This window comes from Puma concolor, chromosome E4 (assembly GCF_028749965.1).
Source record: "Puma concolor isolate L17-30 chromosome E4, mPumCon1.1.hap2, whole genome shotgun sequence".
NCBI lineage: Eukaryota > Metazoa > Chordata > Mammalia > Carnivora > Felidae > Puma > Puma concolor.
This window is the reverse complement of record NC_141683.1, coordinates 45,492,030-45,509,184: the sequence shown is the minus strand read 5'-3', so window position 1 is coordinate 45,509,184 and position 17,155 is coordinate 45,492,030. Positions and strand designations below refer to the sequence as shown.

The window sequence follows — 17,155 nt, the reverse complement described above, 5'->3', positions numbered from 1 at the left end:
TTCTCTCTCCACAGGCCTTCACCAGAAGCATTAACCGAGACAAGCACTTGGCAGTGGCCTACTTCCAAAGAGGGATGCTCTATTACCGGATAGAGAAGTAAGTGGTTTGTGTTGCACAAGCTGGGGAAGTTTGCAGAGAAGCCCAGACAGGGTCTTGGTGCTGCTGGGCTTGGTGTTTGTGAAGTATCTTTCCAGCTTCTGTTGGGAAGTGTGACTGGAACTTCTCTGGCAGTTATGCAAAAGTCAGCATGAAGCAGAAGCCCTCTCCAGGGAAAGAGGGAGGGAACACAAGCCTGCCTCCCAGTTATAAATCTGCTGTGTCTTAGCGCACAACGAGCCTACGTAACGTAGGCCTTCCATTCAGCGGGTGTGATGCCCCACCAGCATCCCTGATGGGTCATAGTTTGGGCAGTGCTGGTGGTAAATATTTTGGCCATCAAGGGAATACCCGTGATGGTCTACTACTAGGAGGAGGTATTGAGTTATCACACAATGAGGATTATCATGAGACCACATCAAGGCCCTCCTGCATTTCCACAGAATGTGTTTACAAAAGCCTGGTTTAATCCATTCAATGAAATACAGTTTGGCCCCCAAAATGACAATGCAAACTATTAACATATGTATAAGGATATACTAATACAGATAAATAAGTAGCTTATATATTAATATGGGGAAAAGTTCACAGTAGACGTTAAATTTTAAAACACAGAGTTCAATATGTATAACACAATTCCATTTCTTTTCACAGAATGGTCTGGAAGGCCATAGGCCAAAACATTGGCAGTAGTTCTTTCTGGGTTGGTGACATTTTAGGGATTTCTATTGTCTTCTATCAGCCTATCTGTATTTCTCCTATGTTTACAGTCAACACAAAATCATTAGTAAAACACTACATAAATGCAAAATGAAAGCTAATCTCAATTCCCACTCCTCACCTCCCAATACCCCCAAAACAGACATACAAATAGTAAAGGAAAAATATCCTAAGCATCAATTTAAAATGTCTTAGGGGATGGCAAACCTCCCTTTGTAGACATTGTTCTATTAACGGGCACAAGTTCTAGGGAAGGAGAGTTTGGCTCAGCCTAAGGAAGAACTTTCAAACAGTGAAAATGGTGAGGTCATGGTGTGGCTGGTGTGGTGTGTGTGTGTGTGTGAGAGAGAGAGAGAGAGAGAGATAGAGAGAGAGAGAATCCTCAGCAGGTGAGGCAGGGCAAAGGGGAAATAGCAGAGAACATCCAGGTATTGGGGAACGGCTGGGCTCTCATCCTGGGCAATCTTAAAAGGCTTGGATTCGTAGGATCTATCAGAAACAGAGCCTAGAAAGCTGCTGTGCTCAGCTGTTGCTAGGGGCAACCATTAGAGGCTCAGAGGACTTCCAAGATGTAGATACAATTACCTGAATGAGGAAGGGCTGGAGTGAAGTCTTCCCGGAAGAAAAACCACAGACACAGAGGCTATCTAGGGAGAGAAAGCCTGGGATTGAAGGAAGATATATACAAGAATTTACCTTTTGGTGGCGTCCTGCCTGTCTCCTTTCTTATTCTCTCTCCTTATTCTCCTTGTCCCCCCACTCCCTCATCCCTATGTTCTCCAGATGGATGGAATGAGCAGGGAGGCTTGAGCACAAATCCTCCAGTTAGTCTGAAATCTCAAAAGACGAACTCTAAGGCCATCCTTTAATTAGCTCTAACAGCCTATAATGACGGGAGACAACTGGCAATGAGGGAAGGCTCCCAGAAGAAATTTCTACACAAAATTGCCCAGAAGTCCCAGAAAGGCTTGGATTTTGAGTGAAGCAGAGATCTTAGAAAGATATAGGAATGAGACCTAGGATTCAATTAGTCTGTGATTGATAATAGTTAAATCTGAGAGAAAAAAAATCTATCAAACTTTATCATCAATTCAGCGACTATCTGCTGAGGAAATAATATAAATAAGCCACTATTCTGGACTTCTGAGCTGTCTCTTCTGCTCGATCCATAGGCATTAGTGTCCCCACCTCCCAAGGCTCTGCCCTTGACACTTTCCCTTCTTATCACAATAGCAATGGTTGCTAAATGGCAAAATTTATGGGCTATCTTTCCAGAAAAGCACATACAAGCACATACATACTTCTACATAAAATTTCATGTACATGAACCCTTAGGAATCTGTACATGAACCCTTAGGAATCTCACCCTTTCCCACAGCATTGACCTCCACCTATAGCCAGCCAGCTGCTAAATCTCTACCTGGGATCAACCCAGCATGTCTCTTTTCCCAAACCTTGTCAAGTTGACCTCTCAAATGTCTCTTAAACCCACCCATTTTTCTCCATCAGGTTTAGACCCTGATTTTCACCAGGACTATTGCAATCACTTCCAAACTGGTTTCTCATCCCTTAGTTTTGTCTTCCTTATTCCAGAGTGATCTTTAAAAAATAAATGTGATCTGCTTAAGAACTTCCAGCGGGGGGCAACTAGGTGGCTCAGTTAGTTGAGTGTCTATGACTCTTGGTTTGGGCTCACGTCATGACCCCAGGGTCAGGGTCATGAGATCAAGCGCTGTGTCAGGTTCCACGCAGAGCATGGTCTGCTTAAGATTCTTTCTCTCTCCCTCTGCCCCTCGCCTGTGTGCACACGTGCTCGCTTTCTATCAATAATTTAAAAAAGAACTTCCAGTGGATTCTAGTACTAAAGGATAAAGTTCCTTGGCCTGCTTCTATGTGGTCCCGCAGCTGCCCACCCACTCACTCACCCTGCAAGCATTCTCCCGAGTCTGCTCGACCACTACGGCAGTAACCACTCTCTTCTGTGCCTTTTTCTTTTTTTCTTTCTTTCTTTTCTTTTGTTTTTTTACCTTTTTAAAGTTTATTTTTTGAGAGAGAGAGAGAGCACATGGGGGAGGGACAGAGAGAGAGAGAGAGTAGGGTAGGAGAGAGAATCCCAGGCAGTCTCCCCACTGTCAACATAGAGCCTGATGCAGAGCTCAGACCCACAAACTGTAAGATCATGACCTGAGCTGAAACCAAGAGCTGGATGCTTAAACTACTGAGCCACCCAGGTGCCCATCTTCTGTGTCTTTTAAAATAACATCTGTGGGGGTACTGACTCTTGGTTTTGGCTCAGGTCACGATCCTGAGGTTTGTGGGTTCGAGCCCCACATTGGCCTCTGTGCTGAGAGTGCAGAGCCTGCTTGGGATTCTCTCTCTCTCCCCCTCTGTCTGCCCCTCCCCTGCTCACTCTCCCTCTCTCTCTCTGAAAATAAATAAATTTTTAAAAAAAGAAGAAGAAAATAACATTGGTGACAGATATTGGCTTATATATTTATCTCCTTCACTACTCTTTGAGTTTCTCAAGAGAAATCTTTAGTTATTCACTCTTGTATTCCCGTGTCTAATATAGTAGTTAATAAATGTTTATGGAATTAATTAAAAGCAAGCAAAATATACCCTCTGCTTTAAGGAACTTAAAAATTAAAAGGGAGAAAGAGGTCACAAACACTAATACCTATAACACAAGGCAGAAAGGGGAAAGTGCTAGAAGAGATTATTTTGAAATGAGTGCCATGGCACATGGAAACGATGCTCAACGTCGCTCCTCATCAGGCAAATACAAATCAAAACCACACTCAGATATCACCTCACGCCAGTCAGAGTGGCCAAAATGAACAAATCAGGAGACTATAGATGCTGGAGAGGATGTGGAGAAACGGGAACCCTCTTGCACTGTTGGCGGGAATGCAAACTGGTGCAGCCACTCTGGAAAACAGCGTGGAGGTTCCTCAAAAAATTAAAAATAGACCTACCCTATGACCCAGCAGTAGCACTGCTAGGAATTTACCCAAGGGATACAGGAGTACTGATGCATAGGGGCACTTGTACCCCAATGTTTATAGCAGCACTCTCAACAATGGCCAAATTATGGAAAGAGCCTAAATGTCCATCAACTGATGAATGGATAAAGAAATTGTGGTTCATTTTTTTTTAATTTTTTAAAATTTATTTATTTTTTTAATTTTTTTTAACGTTTATTTATTTTTGAGACAGAGAGAGACAGAGTATGAATGGGGGAGGGTCAGAGAGAGGGAGATACAGAATCTGAAATAGGCTCCAGGCTCTGAGCTGTCAGCACAGAGCCCGACGCGGGGCTCGAACTCACAGACCGTGAGATCATGACCTGGGCTGAAGTCGGCGGCTTAACCGACTGAGCCACCCAGGCACCCCAAGAAATTGTGGTTTATATACACAATGGAGTACTACTATGTGGCAATGAGAAAGAATGAAATACGGCCCTTTGTAGCAACATGGATGGAACTGGAGAGTGTTATGCTAAGTGAAATAAGCCATACAGAGAAAGATACCATATGTTTTCACTCCTATGTGGATCCTGAGAAACTTAACAGGAACCCATGGGGGAGGGGAAGGAAAAAAAAAAAGAGGTTAGAGGGGGAGAGAGCCAAAGCATAAGAGACTCTTAAAAACTGAGAACAAACTGAGGGTTGATGGGGGGGTGGGAGGGAGGGGAGGGTGGGTGATGGGTATTGAGGAGGGCACCTGTTGGGATGAGCACTGGGTGTTGTACGGAAACCAATTTGACAATAAATTTCATATATTAAAAAAAAAAAAAATGAAATGAGTGCCATGGGGTCCAGGAAAATGACTTCTTAATGAGTAGGTTAGGAATTCTTCCAGATTACAATGGGACTTGTGTAGGGTAACAATGTTATGCGTGCTTCTTTCTCTGTTTCCCTCACTTTTATGTGTTGTTGCATGGCTCTCCCATCATTATGAAATTGCAGAGAACGAAGTTTGAGTGTGTGTCCGAGAAGGCAGGCGGTGCCTCAGTGCTGACCAGGACCTTGTCCGACCCAGCCTTCTCCTTTGGAAGGGGAAGGAGCTCTAAGTTGCAGTTCGGACCCTGAGCCTTATGAATCTTAGGGCTGTGATAGGAACGGCGAACACGTTAGACGGAGCTGGCCCATAGACGCAGCACAACAGAGCCTCCCCCTGCGTGGAGGTGTCTCACATTTTGACTTCAGCTTGCTAGAATTCTCCAGCATTCTGGATACAAGTGCCGGAGCTGCAGGATCCTGGGCTGCCTGGGCACTGGTGGCGCGGGAACAATCAGGAACGTCAGTGGTCCCTGAGAAACCTGTACGGGGAGTACTGCAAAAATGAGGATTGTAAACCCTCTTGGGCTCAGAGCTGGTGAAAAGCCACTCGAGGTTGCTGCTGTGCTGGTGAGCCCTCCCTAGGGGGGGTGGGGGCTCTGGGTCCAGGGCAGCCCTCTCTGGGTGGGTGTGGAGAAAGCCCTCCTGCCTGGCCCAGCAGAACCCACAGGAAGCTGCCAGCACCTTGGCCTCCTAGGGGACGCTGTGGGTGCAGCAGGCAGTTAGGGCGATGCTTTGAAACCAGACATTTTTAGCACAAAGTGAGCACTTTGAGTAATCTGTCAGCTCTTTCTCTCTCCCTCCCACCGGGACCCAGATCTTTAGAACCTGTCGGACTGGACGGGAGAATTCTGAGGGTCGTGTGGAGCTCGTTCACTACCAGGTAGACACAGGCAGTGTTACGTCACAGCTGAAACCCACCTGCGCGGCCAGCTGGCCAGGGAGGAAGGCACAGGTGCAGGTGAACGCTGGCAGCGCTCCAAGCATGCCCTCTGGGGCCCTTCCGCTACCTCACACACAGGCGCCTGGCACGGTGGAAAGTGCCTGTGCCCAAGGACCAGGACACCTGCGTTTCCGCCTGCCCTTCTTCCAGGCTCCGTGAATCCGAGCCAGTCACCCAGTCTTCCAGCTTAGAAAGAAGAAACAGGGATGCCCGCTCCCTCCCCCTTCTCCGCACCGTCTCCAAGAACATAGAAACGACCCGACCTGGCGTGCTTCCTGCTTCTGAAGGAGTGGCTGTGCGCTTTTAACGGGTTTTACCATCATCTGTGTGAACACAGCAAGGATGTGAGAGAGAAAGCCATTCTCCTGGCTCAGATGCAGCCTTTCTTCCGTTACTCCTATAGACGCCGCCGCTGTGGGAGTTACTTCAAAGCAAGGGTGACAGAATGTCTAGCTTCTGCCCCAGCCACCCGGGGCTCACGCAGCTTAGGCCTGTCAGGCCAGCCCGTCCTCCTGGTCAGCCCTGAAGCCCGCTGAGGTCACGGTTCCAGCTGCTACAGCCGTGGGGTTTTACCTCCAGATAATACCTCATTCGCCGTACCGTGTTCAGCACATAATAAAGGATGGGTGTATGAATTTAATTGCCAGAATTTTAGAGCTAAAATAATTAATAATAATAGCAGTAAACCTGCTGTGTGTGCCAAGCATGATCCTGAGCACATCTCACTTCGTTCCCACAACAACCCTGGGAGGCACATGCTACAATTATTCTCTGTGAAGAGGAGCAAACAGACTCAGACAAATTCAACAACTTTCTCTCCATCACCAGATCATAAGCGGCAGAGCTAGGACTCAGGTCCAAGTGGTTTTGACTCCAGAAATTAGATCTTGGACACATCCTAGGAACTTCCTCCTATTATATGCTCCTCGAATACAATATGCTCCTATACATAATACACTCATGTTATTTTTAAGTATTTAAAAAAAATTTTTAAGTTCATTCATTCATTTTGAGAGAGAGAGAGAGAGAGAGAGAGAGAGAGAGAAAGCACAGGAGGGGGAGGGGCAGAGAGAGAGGGGGAGAGAGAAAATGCCAAGCAGGTTCTGAGTATGGAGCCTAATGTGGGGCTCAAACCCATAAACCGTGACATCTTGACCTGAGCTGAAGTCAGAGGCTTAACAGACTGAGCCACCCAGGTGCCCCTGTGCTCGTATTATTGGTGCAGAACCTGAGACCAGGGAAGTACTTTGCCAAGGTCTCCCGGTTAATAGCAGAACTGATGGGCCTGGTCCTGTGCTCGTGGCCCCTGTCCTGGGGCGACCAGCCCGTGACCTGCCCGTGACCTGATTCCAGGCTTGCCTCCAAGGGCAGCTGCTCACGGCAGCTCCAGGTCAGACAGTGGCCTCGGCACTGTTGTTTCTGTTGCCCACAACCAGCCAGGGAAATTTGTTCCTGCCGGGCCAGGGCGCTAGGCAGGTGAGGACGGCTTGATTTTCGTGCCTCCCACCCCCTGCCGCCCAGCAAGGGCTGCCTCTCACTGGGGCCTCTGCGGAGGTCAGGGGCAGGCCAAGGACACCTGGTCTGGGTTCTGCCCACATTGAGGAAGGCACTGTTGATGTGGTCAGCCCCGCTCTCCGTCGCAAATCCAGCGACAGCAGCCCGTACACCTTGAGCCAGTGAGCACGGAGCCAATGCAGCAAAGCCAAAGGGCAGTGCCAGGAGCAGCATTAGAAAAGCCATCTGGCTTAATTGGTGGTTTCTTTCTTCTGTTTTCCAAAGTGTGTGGGGAGGGCAGCGGCCGGGGGAGACTAAGAAGGCCGCAAAACCAAGAGCTAAGTTGGACTCCAAAGAAGTTGAAGGAGAAAGTTCCGGGAAGGAGGGTGATGTCCTGGGCTGTGGAAGGGGGTCCCGGGAGCTGTGCCTGGCCTGACGGTGGGAGCAGGGAAGGAGCAGTGCTCCAAATCCGCTCCGGAGACTCAGGGGCGGCGAGGGTGAGGGCTCTGCTGGGAAGTGACAAGCTGCTTGTCAGAAAGGTGGGAGTTGAATGCAGTTAACAGAGAAGAAAATCCCTGTGGCTTCCTGAGACTGTGGATTGGGGGAGGGGACAGGGGTGCTGGCATGCACACGCCACGGGGCGCCACTCACACTGAGCACTAGGAGATACTGGGGCTTGGGCTTGGCAAAGAACTAGAGCAGGCCAAAAGGGACCAGCAAGCCTTTTTGTCCCAGTGAGATGGGTCAGGAAAGGGAGGAGGCAGACACCCATCCTGTCCCACATTTGCTCCTCTGTGCCCTGGACTGTGTTTCCTCTCTCTCTGTCCTGCAGATATGATTCAGCTATCAAAGACCTTAAAGAGGCCTTGACTCAGCTTCGAGGGAATCAGCTGATAGACTACAAGATTTTGGGGCTGCAGTTCAAGCTGTTTGCCTGTGAGGTAAGGAGGAAGGGCCCAGCCTGGGCAGGAGTGCACGGTGGCTGAGGGACAGCAGACAGTTCTGATCCACAGCGATCTGCTGCAACCCCTGGGGGCTTGGAAAAGCCTCCTGTGCCTCGGGACTCCGATTTCCCCTTAAGAAAAGACCCGGATTGGGGCATCTGGGGTGCTCAGTGGGTTAAGTGTCTGACTTCAGCTCAGGTCATGATCTCATGGTTTGCAGGTTTGGGCCCCTGAGTCGGGCTCTGTGCTGACAGCTCGGAGCCCGGAGCCTGCTTCGGATTCTGTGTCTCCCTCTCTCTCTGCCCCTCCCCACTCACACTCTGGTCTCTCTCTCAAAAATAAAATAAACATTAAAAAAAAACAAGTAGAAGAAGAAAGAAAGAAAAGCCTCGGATTGATACCTTCAGGCTCATCCTGGAGTCTCTGGTTATTGAAGCATGCATTTTCTTAACGAGGCTCAAAGGACCGTGCAGAAATGAGCCTGCTGGGCTCTCTGAAGGGAGGCTGGACCCGAGTGTGCTGGCCTGTGAAAGTATTCATAATAATTTTCATAATTCAGGTTGACAAGCTATTTGCTTAGCATTATACTAACAAATCCAAAATCATGGGTTTGCTATCCACGCAGGACCTGCCATAACCTCTCTCTGTTCCCAAGTTACAGACCATGCTCTTTGCTATTAATGGTTCAGGCCCCATGTACTTGGTCGATACCCAGAGAAAGAGTGAGGATAATTTGGCACAAATCTGTCCTCCCTAGTTCAAAGAACAGCTCAAAGCACAAATTGAGGGAAGGTTTCCATAGAAGGAGAACTTATTTTCTGTGTTACCAGAAGGGAGAAACATCACTGGCTCTGACTTCACAGCCTCGTGTGCTTTCTCCAACCAACCCTCCCCACCCCCCTCCTAAACTCCAAATACACAGCACCAGCTTTAAAACCTAAAATCCCTGCACTTATCAGATCTTTATTTAGAAGAATTGCTGATAAAAAAAAAAATCCCCTTGCTTTAGTCTCTTAGGAGAAGCCAAGCGTTCTCAGGGTTGCTCGGGGCTAATAATAGAGGCCACAGCTGCCCAGGCCCCTGGGGACATGTGCCCCCATCCTGCCCTGCAGCAGGCTAACAGCTCCTCATAGTCTCGGAAAACGAGGCTTTGGAAATTTCAGAGAACTGGTTCGCATTCAGCCAGCTTCTAGAGTCAGGTTTCTGAACCAGGCCACTACTGATGCCTTGGGGCAGGTACTGCTTTGTTGTAGGGGACTGTCCTGGGCACTGGGGTTGGTTTAGCAGTACACTAGCCTCTAGCCATCAGATCCCAGTAGCCCCACCCCTCCCGGCCACAGGACAACCTAAAATATCTCTATACATTTCTAATCACCACCCCCCCCCCCCCCCCACCAAACCCCTGCCCAGGGAGAACCACTCGTACAGATTAAAGGGTTGGAAGACCAAGTGGCTCTAGAAAAAGGGATCATAAAACATTGGCATCAAGGCAGAATTCTATGGGAGGAATGTTCCCCTGTAATTGGAGCTGAAATGACCAAGGGGCAGGAAATACTGGCTGTGGGGGCCTCTTTGCAGGTGAAGCTGGAGTTTTCAGGGTCTAAGGCCCTTATTTATGCCACAGGGGACCGTCCCGTCATTTTCCTACCTATAAGGCCACCCCTTCTCTTCCCACCAGGGTAGAATCCTGGCTTCTGCAAAATCACACCATTGTTTTTGAAGAGTCTCAGGTTTTTCCAGTCATGGAGTGACAAAAGCCTGTTGTGGGAAAAGGTCTTAAGAAGAAGGTCGCAGAGAGCCAAACAGGAATTTTTAAGCAGACTTGAGTTCTCCTTGCTTCCTGCGCACATGGCCAGCACTGGGCTGGGCCAATCGAGCGTGCATAAAGGCAACAGTTCATGGAGGCTGAGAAATAGCCTGGGAAGGGAATCTAAATCTTTGCTTCTGGGCTTACTCCTGGTCCCATCACCCCGCACCAGCCACTAACTCCATGGAAACACAATCCTGCCACCCGTCTGTACTTGCCTTGATAAACCGTTCTTTTTATCTGGATGAGGCCCTGCACCAAATTGGGGATGTGGGTGGCAGACTGTTACAGAGAGGAAGTACATTGGTTATCCATTGATGAATACCAAATTGCTCTGAAATGCAGTGGCTTGAAACAATACCATTTATTATCTCTCAATTTCTGGGGTTAGGAATCCAAGAGTGGTGTAGCTGGATGGTTCTGGCTCAGAGGCTCTCAAGAGGTTGCAGTCAAGATGTTGGCCAACACTGCCATCATCTGAAAGCTTGACTGGGGCCCAAGGGTCTACCTTCTAAGCTGATTTATGTGTCTAGCAAGTTAGTGTTACTTGTCGGTAGGAGGCCTCAGGTCTTTGCTCATGAAACTCTCCATCACACTGTCTGAGTCTTGTCAGAACATGGCAGCTGGCTTCCCCCAGAGAAAGAAGTGATCCGAGAGAAATTAATATGGAGGGTCAATGTCTTTTATAACATAGCTTCAAATGCCACACCCCCTCGTTCCATAATATCCTATTGGCTATACACGTCAGCTACATTGGTTGTGGGAGGAAACAAGAGGGTGAGGGCCAAGAAGTGAGAATCACTGGGGGCCATCTTGGAAGCTGGCTACCATTAAAAGCAAAGACTTTGGAATCAGGTAGATAGGGATCAAATCCCAGCCCAACACTTACTCATTGTACAATTTTAGGTTAAGTTATATGTCATTTCTGAGCCTCAGGCTCCTTATCATCTGTAAAGAAGGACTGAGTACTTACCTCATCCACATTCATTAATAAACCCATGTATTTTTGTACACATTTCTAGTGCCTGCTAGTGTTGGGCATAGAGGTCCAGTGGTCCACAAGACAAGGTGTTAACACCGGGGAGCTCATGGTCATGTGTAATCTGAGGTGGTGAGGTGGGGACAAGAGAATTGCAGTGGAAAAACTATAGACGCACAGAAGTGAGGCCACAGCTCATATGGTGGTTTGTGTGGCTTAGAGATAATGTAGACAAAAAGGCCCACAATGGGTGGTCAGTAGGTGGCATCAGTGATAATGATGATGATGATGGCAAGGAGAATGACAGTGACACTGCCTCCAACAGGCAGCACCAATTTCCAGGAGCACAAAGTCCTTCCTAGTTTTAGCCTCTGATTATAAACACAAAGAATCCCCGGATGGCATCAGTCTGCAAAACTCAGCCCTGTGGTCTTCCCCTAAATCATGCAGGCATTGTTACTTTCCCTGAGAAGGCAGGCAGGACTTGGGGGGAAGAAAGCCCTCCTTTGCTCAGCCTTCCATCAAGCCCCAACATAGCACAGCAAACAGTAGTCATAGTAGGAATAAATGTTTGTCGAATACCCACCATGCACCAAGCAATTGCAGCAGAGCTTTCTATGAATTATTCATTTATTTCTTACAACAGTCTGGAAGCAGCCACAGTCACTGTCACCAATTTACAGTGAAGCTGAGGCTACATACCAGAAACAGCCCTGGGGTACCTGTGCCCTTAACCCCTGCACCTCACTGCCTCTACATGTTAGAGAAGGCCAGCCAACACCTCTCTACTAGGCCTCAGTTGACCAACCGTACCTCTGCTCTGAGGCTCTGGCAAACCACCTCCACCCCACCTGGGGCATCAGGCTGTGACTCTTATTTTTTTTTTTAATTTTTTTTTTCAACGTTTATTTATTTTGGGGACAGAGAGAGACAGAGCATGAACGGGGGGAGGGGCAGAGAGAGAGGGAGACACAGAATCGGAAACAGGCTCCAGGCTCTGAGCCATCAGCCCAGAGCCTGACGCGGGGCTCGAACTCACGGACCGCGAGATCGTGACCTGGCTGAAGTCGGACGCTTAACCGACTGTGCCACCCAGGCGCCCCTGGCTGTGACTCTTATAACTGACATCCGAACAAAGCTCCTGGCTGCTCAGCTCATTCTCCACACCTGGTGTCAGGTACTGTAAGACCTTGCTGCACCGTCCTGAAAATGAAGGAAAGTTAACCCGCGTTATTAGTTGCCATCTTGATCTTCTTCCGCTCCCTGTTGCTTTTCCAACTTTGCTTGAGGGTCTTTTCCCTTCATTCGTCAAGTGGTTGTGTTATCTTGCTGATGCATCCAAAAAAGATTTGATCGTGTGCGTAAGTTGAAGGCATAATAATAAAACAAACACTCTTGAACCTACCACCCAACTCAAGACCTGGGAAATCATGATTATTGTTGAATGTGTTGTTCCCGCTTGTCCCCAGTAAAGCGCTGCCTGGGGTTTGTGCTGAGTCTCTTTCCAGCTCTACTGCACTTTTGTCCATGGAGTTTCCTCCTGCCCCGATGACTATACCACAGTCTTGTTCTGTTTCAGGCAGGGTTCTGCTGGTGCCGGTGCAGGATGATGCATCTGGAACCTTCTCTCTCCCCACCCTGCACCTGTTCAGCCTTTTAGCCTAGGCTCAGAGGCAGGAGGGGCTGGACTGGGAGGCCACAGGCATGGATTTTATTCCCCACTCTTCAAAGGGCCTTCTCGCTACTAAAGCAACACCATAGTTTTTGTTCCCTCCTGACCTATTTGATTGTTGAAAGAACAATGCACATGATGTTGGATTTATGCATTAAGTGATGTTTTCTTAATACCGTCCTTGGACCGGGCATGACTTGGTAACAAGATTGATCGCGTTATATTTTAGATATTCCCAGGAAAGCTGAGAAAGGGAGGCATGCCTCCAGGCAACATTCCAGAAGCTACAGGCAAGCTCTTCCCTGGTGCCTAGATTTGGAGCAGCCTCAAGTTTTGTGTTATGGTCTGTGCTTTTCTAGGTGTTATATAATGTTGCTTTCATGTATGCCAAGAAGGAGGAGTGGAAAAAGGCTGAGGAACATTTAGCTTTGGCCATGAGCATGAAGTCTGAGCCGAGACATTCTAAAATTGACAAAGCCATGGAATGTGTTTGGGTAAGTATATGGATGATGCGGGATGGCAAGAGGATTTTCACTGGACTTGTATTTGTTTCAGTGGACACGTGGATTGAGGAACCATAGAAGTGGCGCTTTTACCTTCTCTGAGCTCTGGGTTACACTGATCTTGGGGTACAATTCCATGTAGGATCTTGAACCTGGCAGCGAGCACTGAGAAGCTGAAGCTTGAAGCTGGGGATGGCAGAGCCCTGCCTCCAGCCACCCTCTGGGGGCGTGGGGGGTCTGGGGTGGCACCGGGGGGACTGGGGACTGGAGGCTGGACCCGAGCACAGGAGGCCAGAGGCTGTGCTCACCTCCGAGTCCTCACAGCCAGGCACACGATGGCCCTCAAAAAAACGCATTGATTCTGTGAACAAATAGTGAAAATGATCCATGGTTTGTCAGAGCACATTGGGATAAAACAAGTCTTAAATCAGATTTTTAAAAAAACATCAAGGAGGGGCGCCTGGGTGGCGCAGTCGGTTAAGCGTCCGACTTCAGCCAGGTCACGATCTCGCGGTCCGTGAGTTCGAGCCCCGCGTCGGGCTCTGGGCTGATGGCTCAGAGCCTGGAGCCTGTTTCCGATTCTGTGTCTCCCTCTCTCTCTGCCCCTCCCCCGTTCATGCTCTGTCTCTCTCTGTCCCAAAAATAAATAAACGTTGAAAAAAAAAAAATTTAAAAAAAAAAAAAAAAAACATCAAGGAGAAGGGGGCTCGAGTCAGTCTTTCTATGCCTGTCCAGGTCAGCAGCCACCAGTCCCAAGGGAGGCCTGTAATGGGCCTTGCTTGGGCCCTGGGCCACCTTGTGGTTGTGGCATCCCCTGTGCTCAGTGACAGCCCCACCCAAGCCACAGAGAGTGGGAGAGGGGCAGCCCCCTAGGGAAAAAGCGTGCTGAGCAGATAACACAGCCAGATGTCCACACAGCCTCTCGGGGTAAGGCAATATAGAAACCAACTGTTCCTACCTTAGATACTCCGAAATAATAACAAGTTCAGTCTTGACACATTAAAAAAAAAAAAAAAACTTTTGTGAGGTTATCTCAGTGAATCTTTGCGTCTGTTCAGTGAGGGAGGCAGGACAAGCATCATTACCCCTGTTTCCCAGATAAGGAAATACCGTGCTGTGTTCTAGAAACAGAAGCTGTATGAGCCTGTGGTGATCCCTGTGGGCAGGCTGTTTCGACCAAACGAGAGGCAAGTGGCTCAGCTGGCCAAGAAGGATTACCTCGGCAAGGCGACAGTAAGTAGGCTCACTCAGCTTCCCCTGGGTCTTCTATGGGATGGGCCGTGCATGGACCAGGGTGGGACAGACTCCTGGGACGAGGGCACCCCCCTGGTGCTCTCCGTGGCCAGCAGGCAGCTAGAGACTGCTTCCGGTGTGGAGGTCTTGCAGAAAGGCGGGCAAATGCTTCTAGCTTCTTGTCTGCAAGTTCCTCTCATCCTGCCCTTCCAGCCTGACCCTGGGTGGGAGCCACAGGCTTAATCACAGTGTGTGCGGCTTGGGGGCTGAGCCAGTGGAAAGAAAACACGGCTATGAGGCCCTCAGTCAATGTGGAGGGAACATGTTAGTGAAACGGACCAGCATGGCATCCTCTTGGCTTGGTGCTCTTGATATCTCCACTTCTACAGCTCTATGGTTATGCTCCTTTGTAAACTGGGCTCCTTTAAATCCAGGTCTTAAATCCTCTCAGAAATGAGCCCGAGTGAGCCAGCAGTCCCCTTCCAGACCTGTACTTGGCTTTGACTTATCTGTAGGGCTAACGCTGCCCGACTGGGTAGCTGGTTCTGGCAGAGCAGCAGAGCTCAGGGGCGCCTGGGTCAGTGGAACCACCCCTCAGCCCATCGGTGGATGAATACATAGGCAACATGTGATATAGACATACAATGGAATAGCCATAGAAAGGAATGAAGTACAGATATAAGTCATAGCATGGGTGAAACGTGAAAACATCACGCTATGTGAAAGAAGCCAGACACAAAAGCCACATGTTGCATAATTACCTTTATATGAACCATCTAGAATGGGTAAACGTACACAAATAGAAAACAATTTGGTGATTGCCAGGTGCTAGCTAGAGAAGGACGTGCACTAACCACTTTGTGGGTGTGGCGTTTTTTGGGGGGTGAGGAAAATGACTGGGAACTAGGTAGAGGTGGTGGCTGTATAGGATTGTGAGTGTCCTAAATGCTACTGCATTGTCCACTTTAAAATGGTTCATTTTAGGGGCACCCGGGTGGCTCAGTTAGTTGAGTGTCCGACTTTGGCTCAGGTCATGATCTCACAGTTCACAAGTTCAAGCCCCGCATTGGGCTCTGTGCTGACAGCTCAGAGCCTGGAGCCTGCTTCAGATTCTGTCTGTCTGTCTGTCTGTCTGTCTCTCTGCCCCCTCCCCCGCCTTGCTTGTGCTCTGTCTCTCTCTCTCTCTCTGTCTCTCTGTCAAAAATAAATCAACACTAACAAAATGATAAATAAATAAATAATAAAATAAATGGTCAATTTGATATTATGTGAATTTCACCTCGATTAAAAAAAAAGAGAGCTAGAGTGAGAGCCTGTTGGGTCAGCAGGGCTGGGAAGGCACTAGTTACTTCAGTTTCTGGAACTTCTCACTCAGAGGGTCAACAATCCAACCCTTAGCCACTATCCACTCTGGGACCAGGCTCTGGTGAGAATGGATCCAGGGTGCGAGATAGGAGGGATCTCGGGGAGAACCATGAGGCATGGGGAGACAGTGCTGGCAGGGCCCTTACACCTTCCTCCCTCGATTGCAGGTGGTGGCATCTGTGGTGGATCAAGACAGTTTCTCGGGGTTTGCCCCTCTGCAGCCACAGGTGAGGCAGCCCTGTCCTTCTCCCTGAATCCGGGTCTCCAGGACTCTCTGGAAACATCCAGCTGGGGAGAGTATTTGTGCTGAACTGCCTCATGTTAAGGGCTCCTTCAACTGACCTTTCATTGCTGCTGACGGTGTCTGCCTGGCCATTCTCGGTCACGGGTTCCGTGACTGTGAGGAGAATGAGGCAGTTTTAGGCTTAACCTCAAGTTCCCAGAAACCACCCCTCCTGCTTCCCCCCAATCCCAGTCTTCACTTCTCTGTGTTCTAAGAGAGCCTCTGTTGACAGTCTCTACTGAAGCCTGGACTATTCTCTCAGGAAATTGAAAGGCAGGCTATAGAAGGCTTTTTGACGATGCCTCTTCTCAGACGCAGGGCCTAGTAGGGGACTCCGTGGGGCCTGGGGTCTGAGGCTGTGGGCTGGTCCCGCTCCATGCATCTGCCTATGTGCAGGGGATTCCCTCAGGAATGTGATGGGTGCCGGGAGGGAGCCGTTTTTCTGACCAATCTGGGCTCAGAGAGATGGCTCTGAGCGGACTGGATGACGTAAGGAGTCTAGAAATGTGAAGGCATTTCCATCCTTGTGAAGCGAAGAAGGGAAGACAGGCTGAGGAACACCTGAGCTGTTGCACTAGAGCCTGCTGGGCAGCACTAGCACAGGGAAGGGTTTCTGAGTGTGACAGCCACACTCCAGGCTTCACACACCTGGTCACTCGGACGGCAGCACCGACAGCCTACCGGGATCAGAATGACGGCCGCTAGCCCAGGATGTGACCAACGCTGGGGCTCTGGAGGGTGAGATGAGCAAAGGAGGCTAGAGAGATTCAGGATCCTTTGATTTGTTCCTTCACAAAGAAAGCCCCTGTGGAGGCCCCCTGGGCGTCAGAGCAGCAGAGACACCACAACGAGGAAGAAGCCGGATCAGTGGGCTCCATGGTATTCAGTGTAGAACAGGGAACACGTTGAAAGGAGATTCCTGCCTGGTCAGTGGGTTCTGAGTTGATTTTAAATACCCACAAGTGTCACGTGATATAGCAGACATTAATTATAGAACAGAGCTTTTGGAAACTTTCCTAGGAAAGGGAACGAGCTCAAGGTCAAAAGCACCCCTTGTGACGCCATGTTGCTCTGGGACAGCTAAAATTCTCCAGAAACCAGGACTGGCTCAAGAGAAATTGCTGTGCTAGTGAAACTGTACCCAGGGGCTGGGGGGAGGGGTGATTTTCCAGTGTTTAGTCAAAGTACACTGTTCCCGTTCCCTAGACAGTGTTCTGAGCCAGCTAGAAATGCATTCTTTGATTTTCTGGTGTGGAAGAAGGCTCAAATTACCATT

The 17,155-nt window shown here is 49.0% G+C and overlaps 1 protein-coding gene across 3 annotated transcripts in view; it reads left to right on the top strand.

Annotated features, from left to right (window-relative positions):
* NCF2 (neutrophil cytosolic factor 2) overlaps nucleotides 1-17,155 on the top strand; it is a 34,127-nt gene that overhangs the window by 2,337 nt on the left and 14,635 nt on the right. For all 3 annotated transcript variants that reach the window (XM_086693267.1, XM_025920945.2, XM_086693268.1), the window contains exons 2-6: nucleotides 15-97; nucleotides 7,926-8,034; nucleotides 12,855-12,989; nucleotides 14,124-14,231; nucleotides 15,764-15,823. In XM_086693267.1, coding sequence (XP_086549393.1) covers nucleotides 15-97; nucleotides 7,926-8,034; nucleotides 12,855-12,989; nucleotides 14,124-14,231; nucleotides 15,764-15,823 — 495 coding nt within the window. The remainder of the gene's footprint in view (nucleotides 1-14; nucleotides 98-7,925; nucleotides 8,035-12,854; nucleotides 12,990-14,123; nucleotides 14,232-15,763; nucleotides 15,824-17,155) is intronic.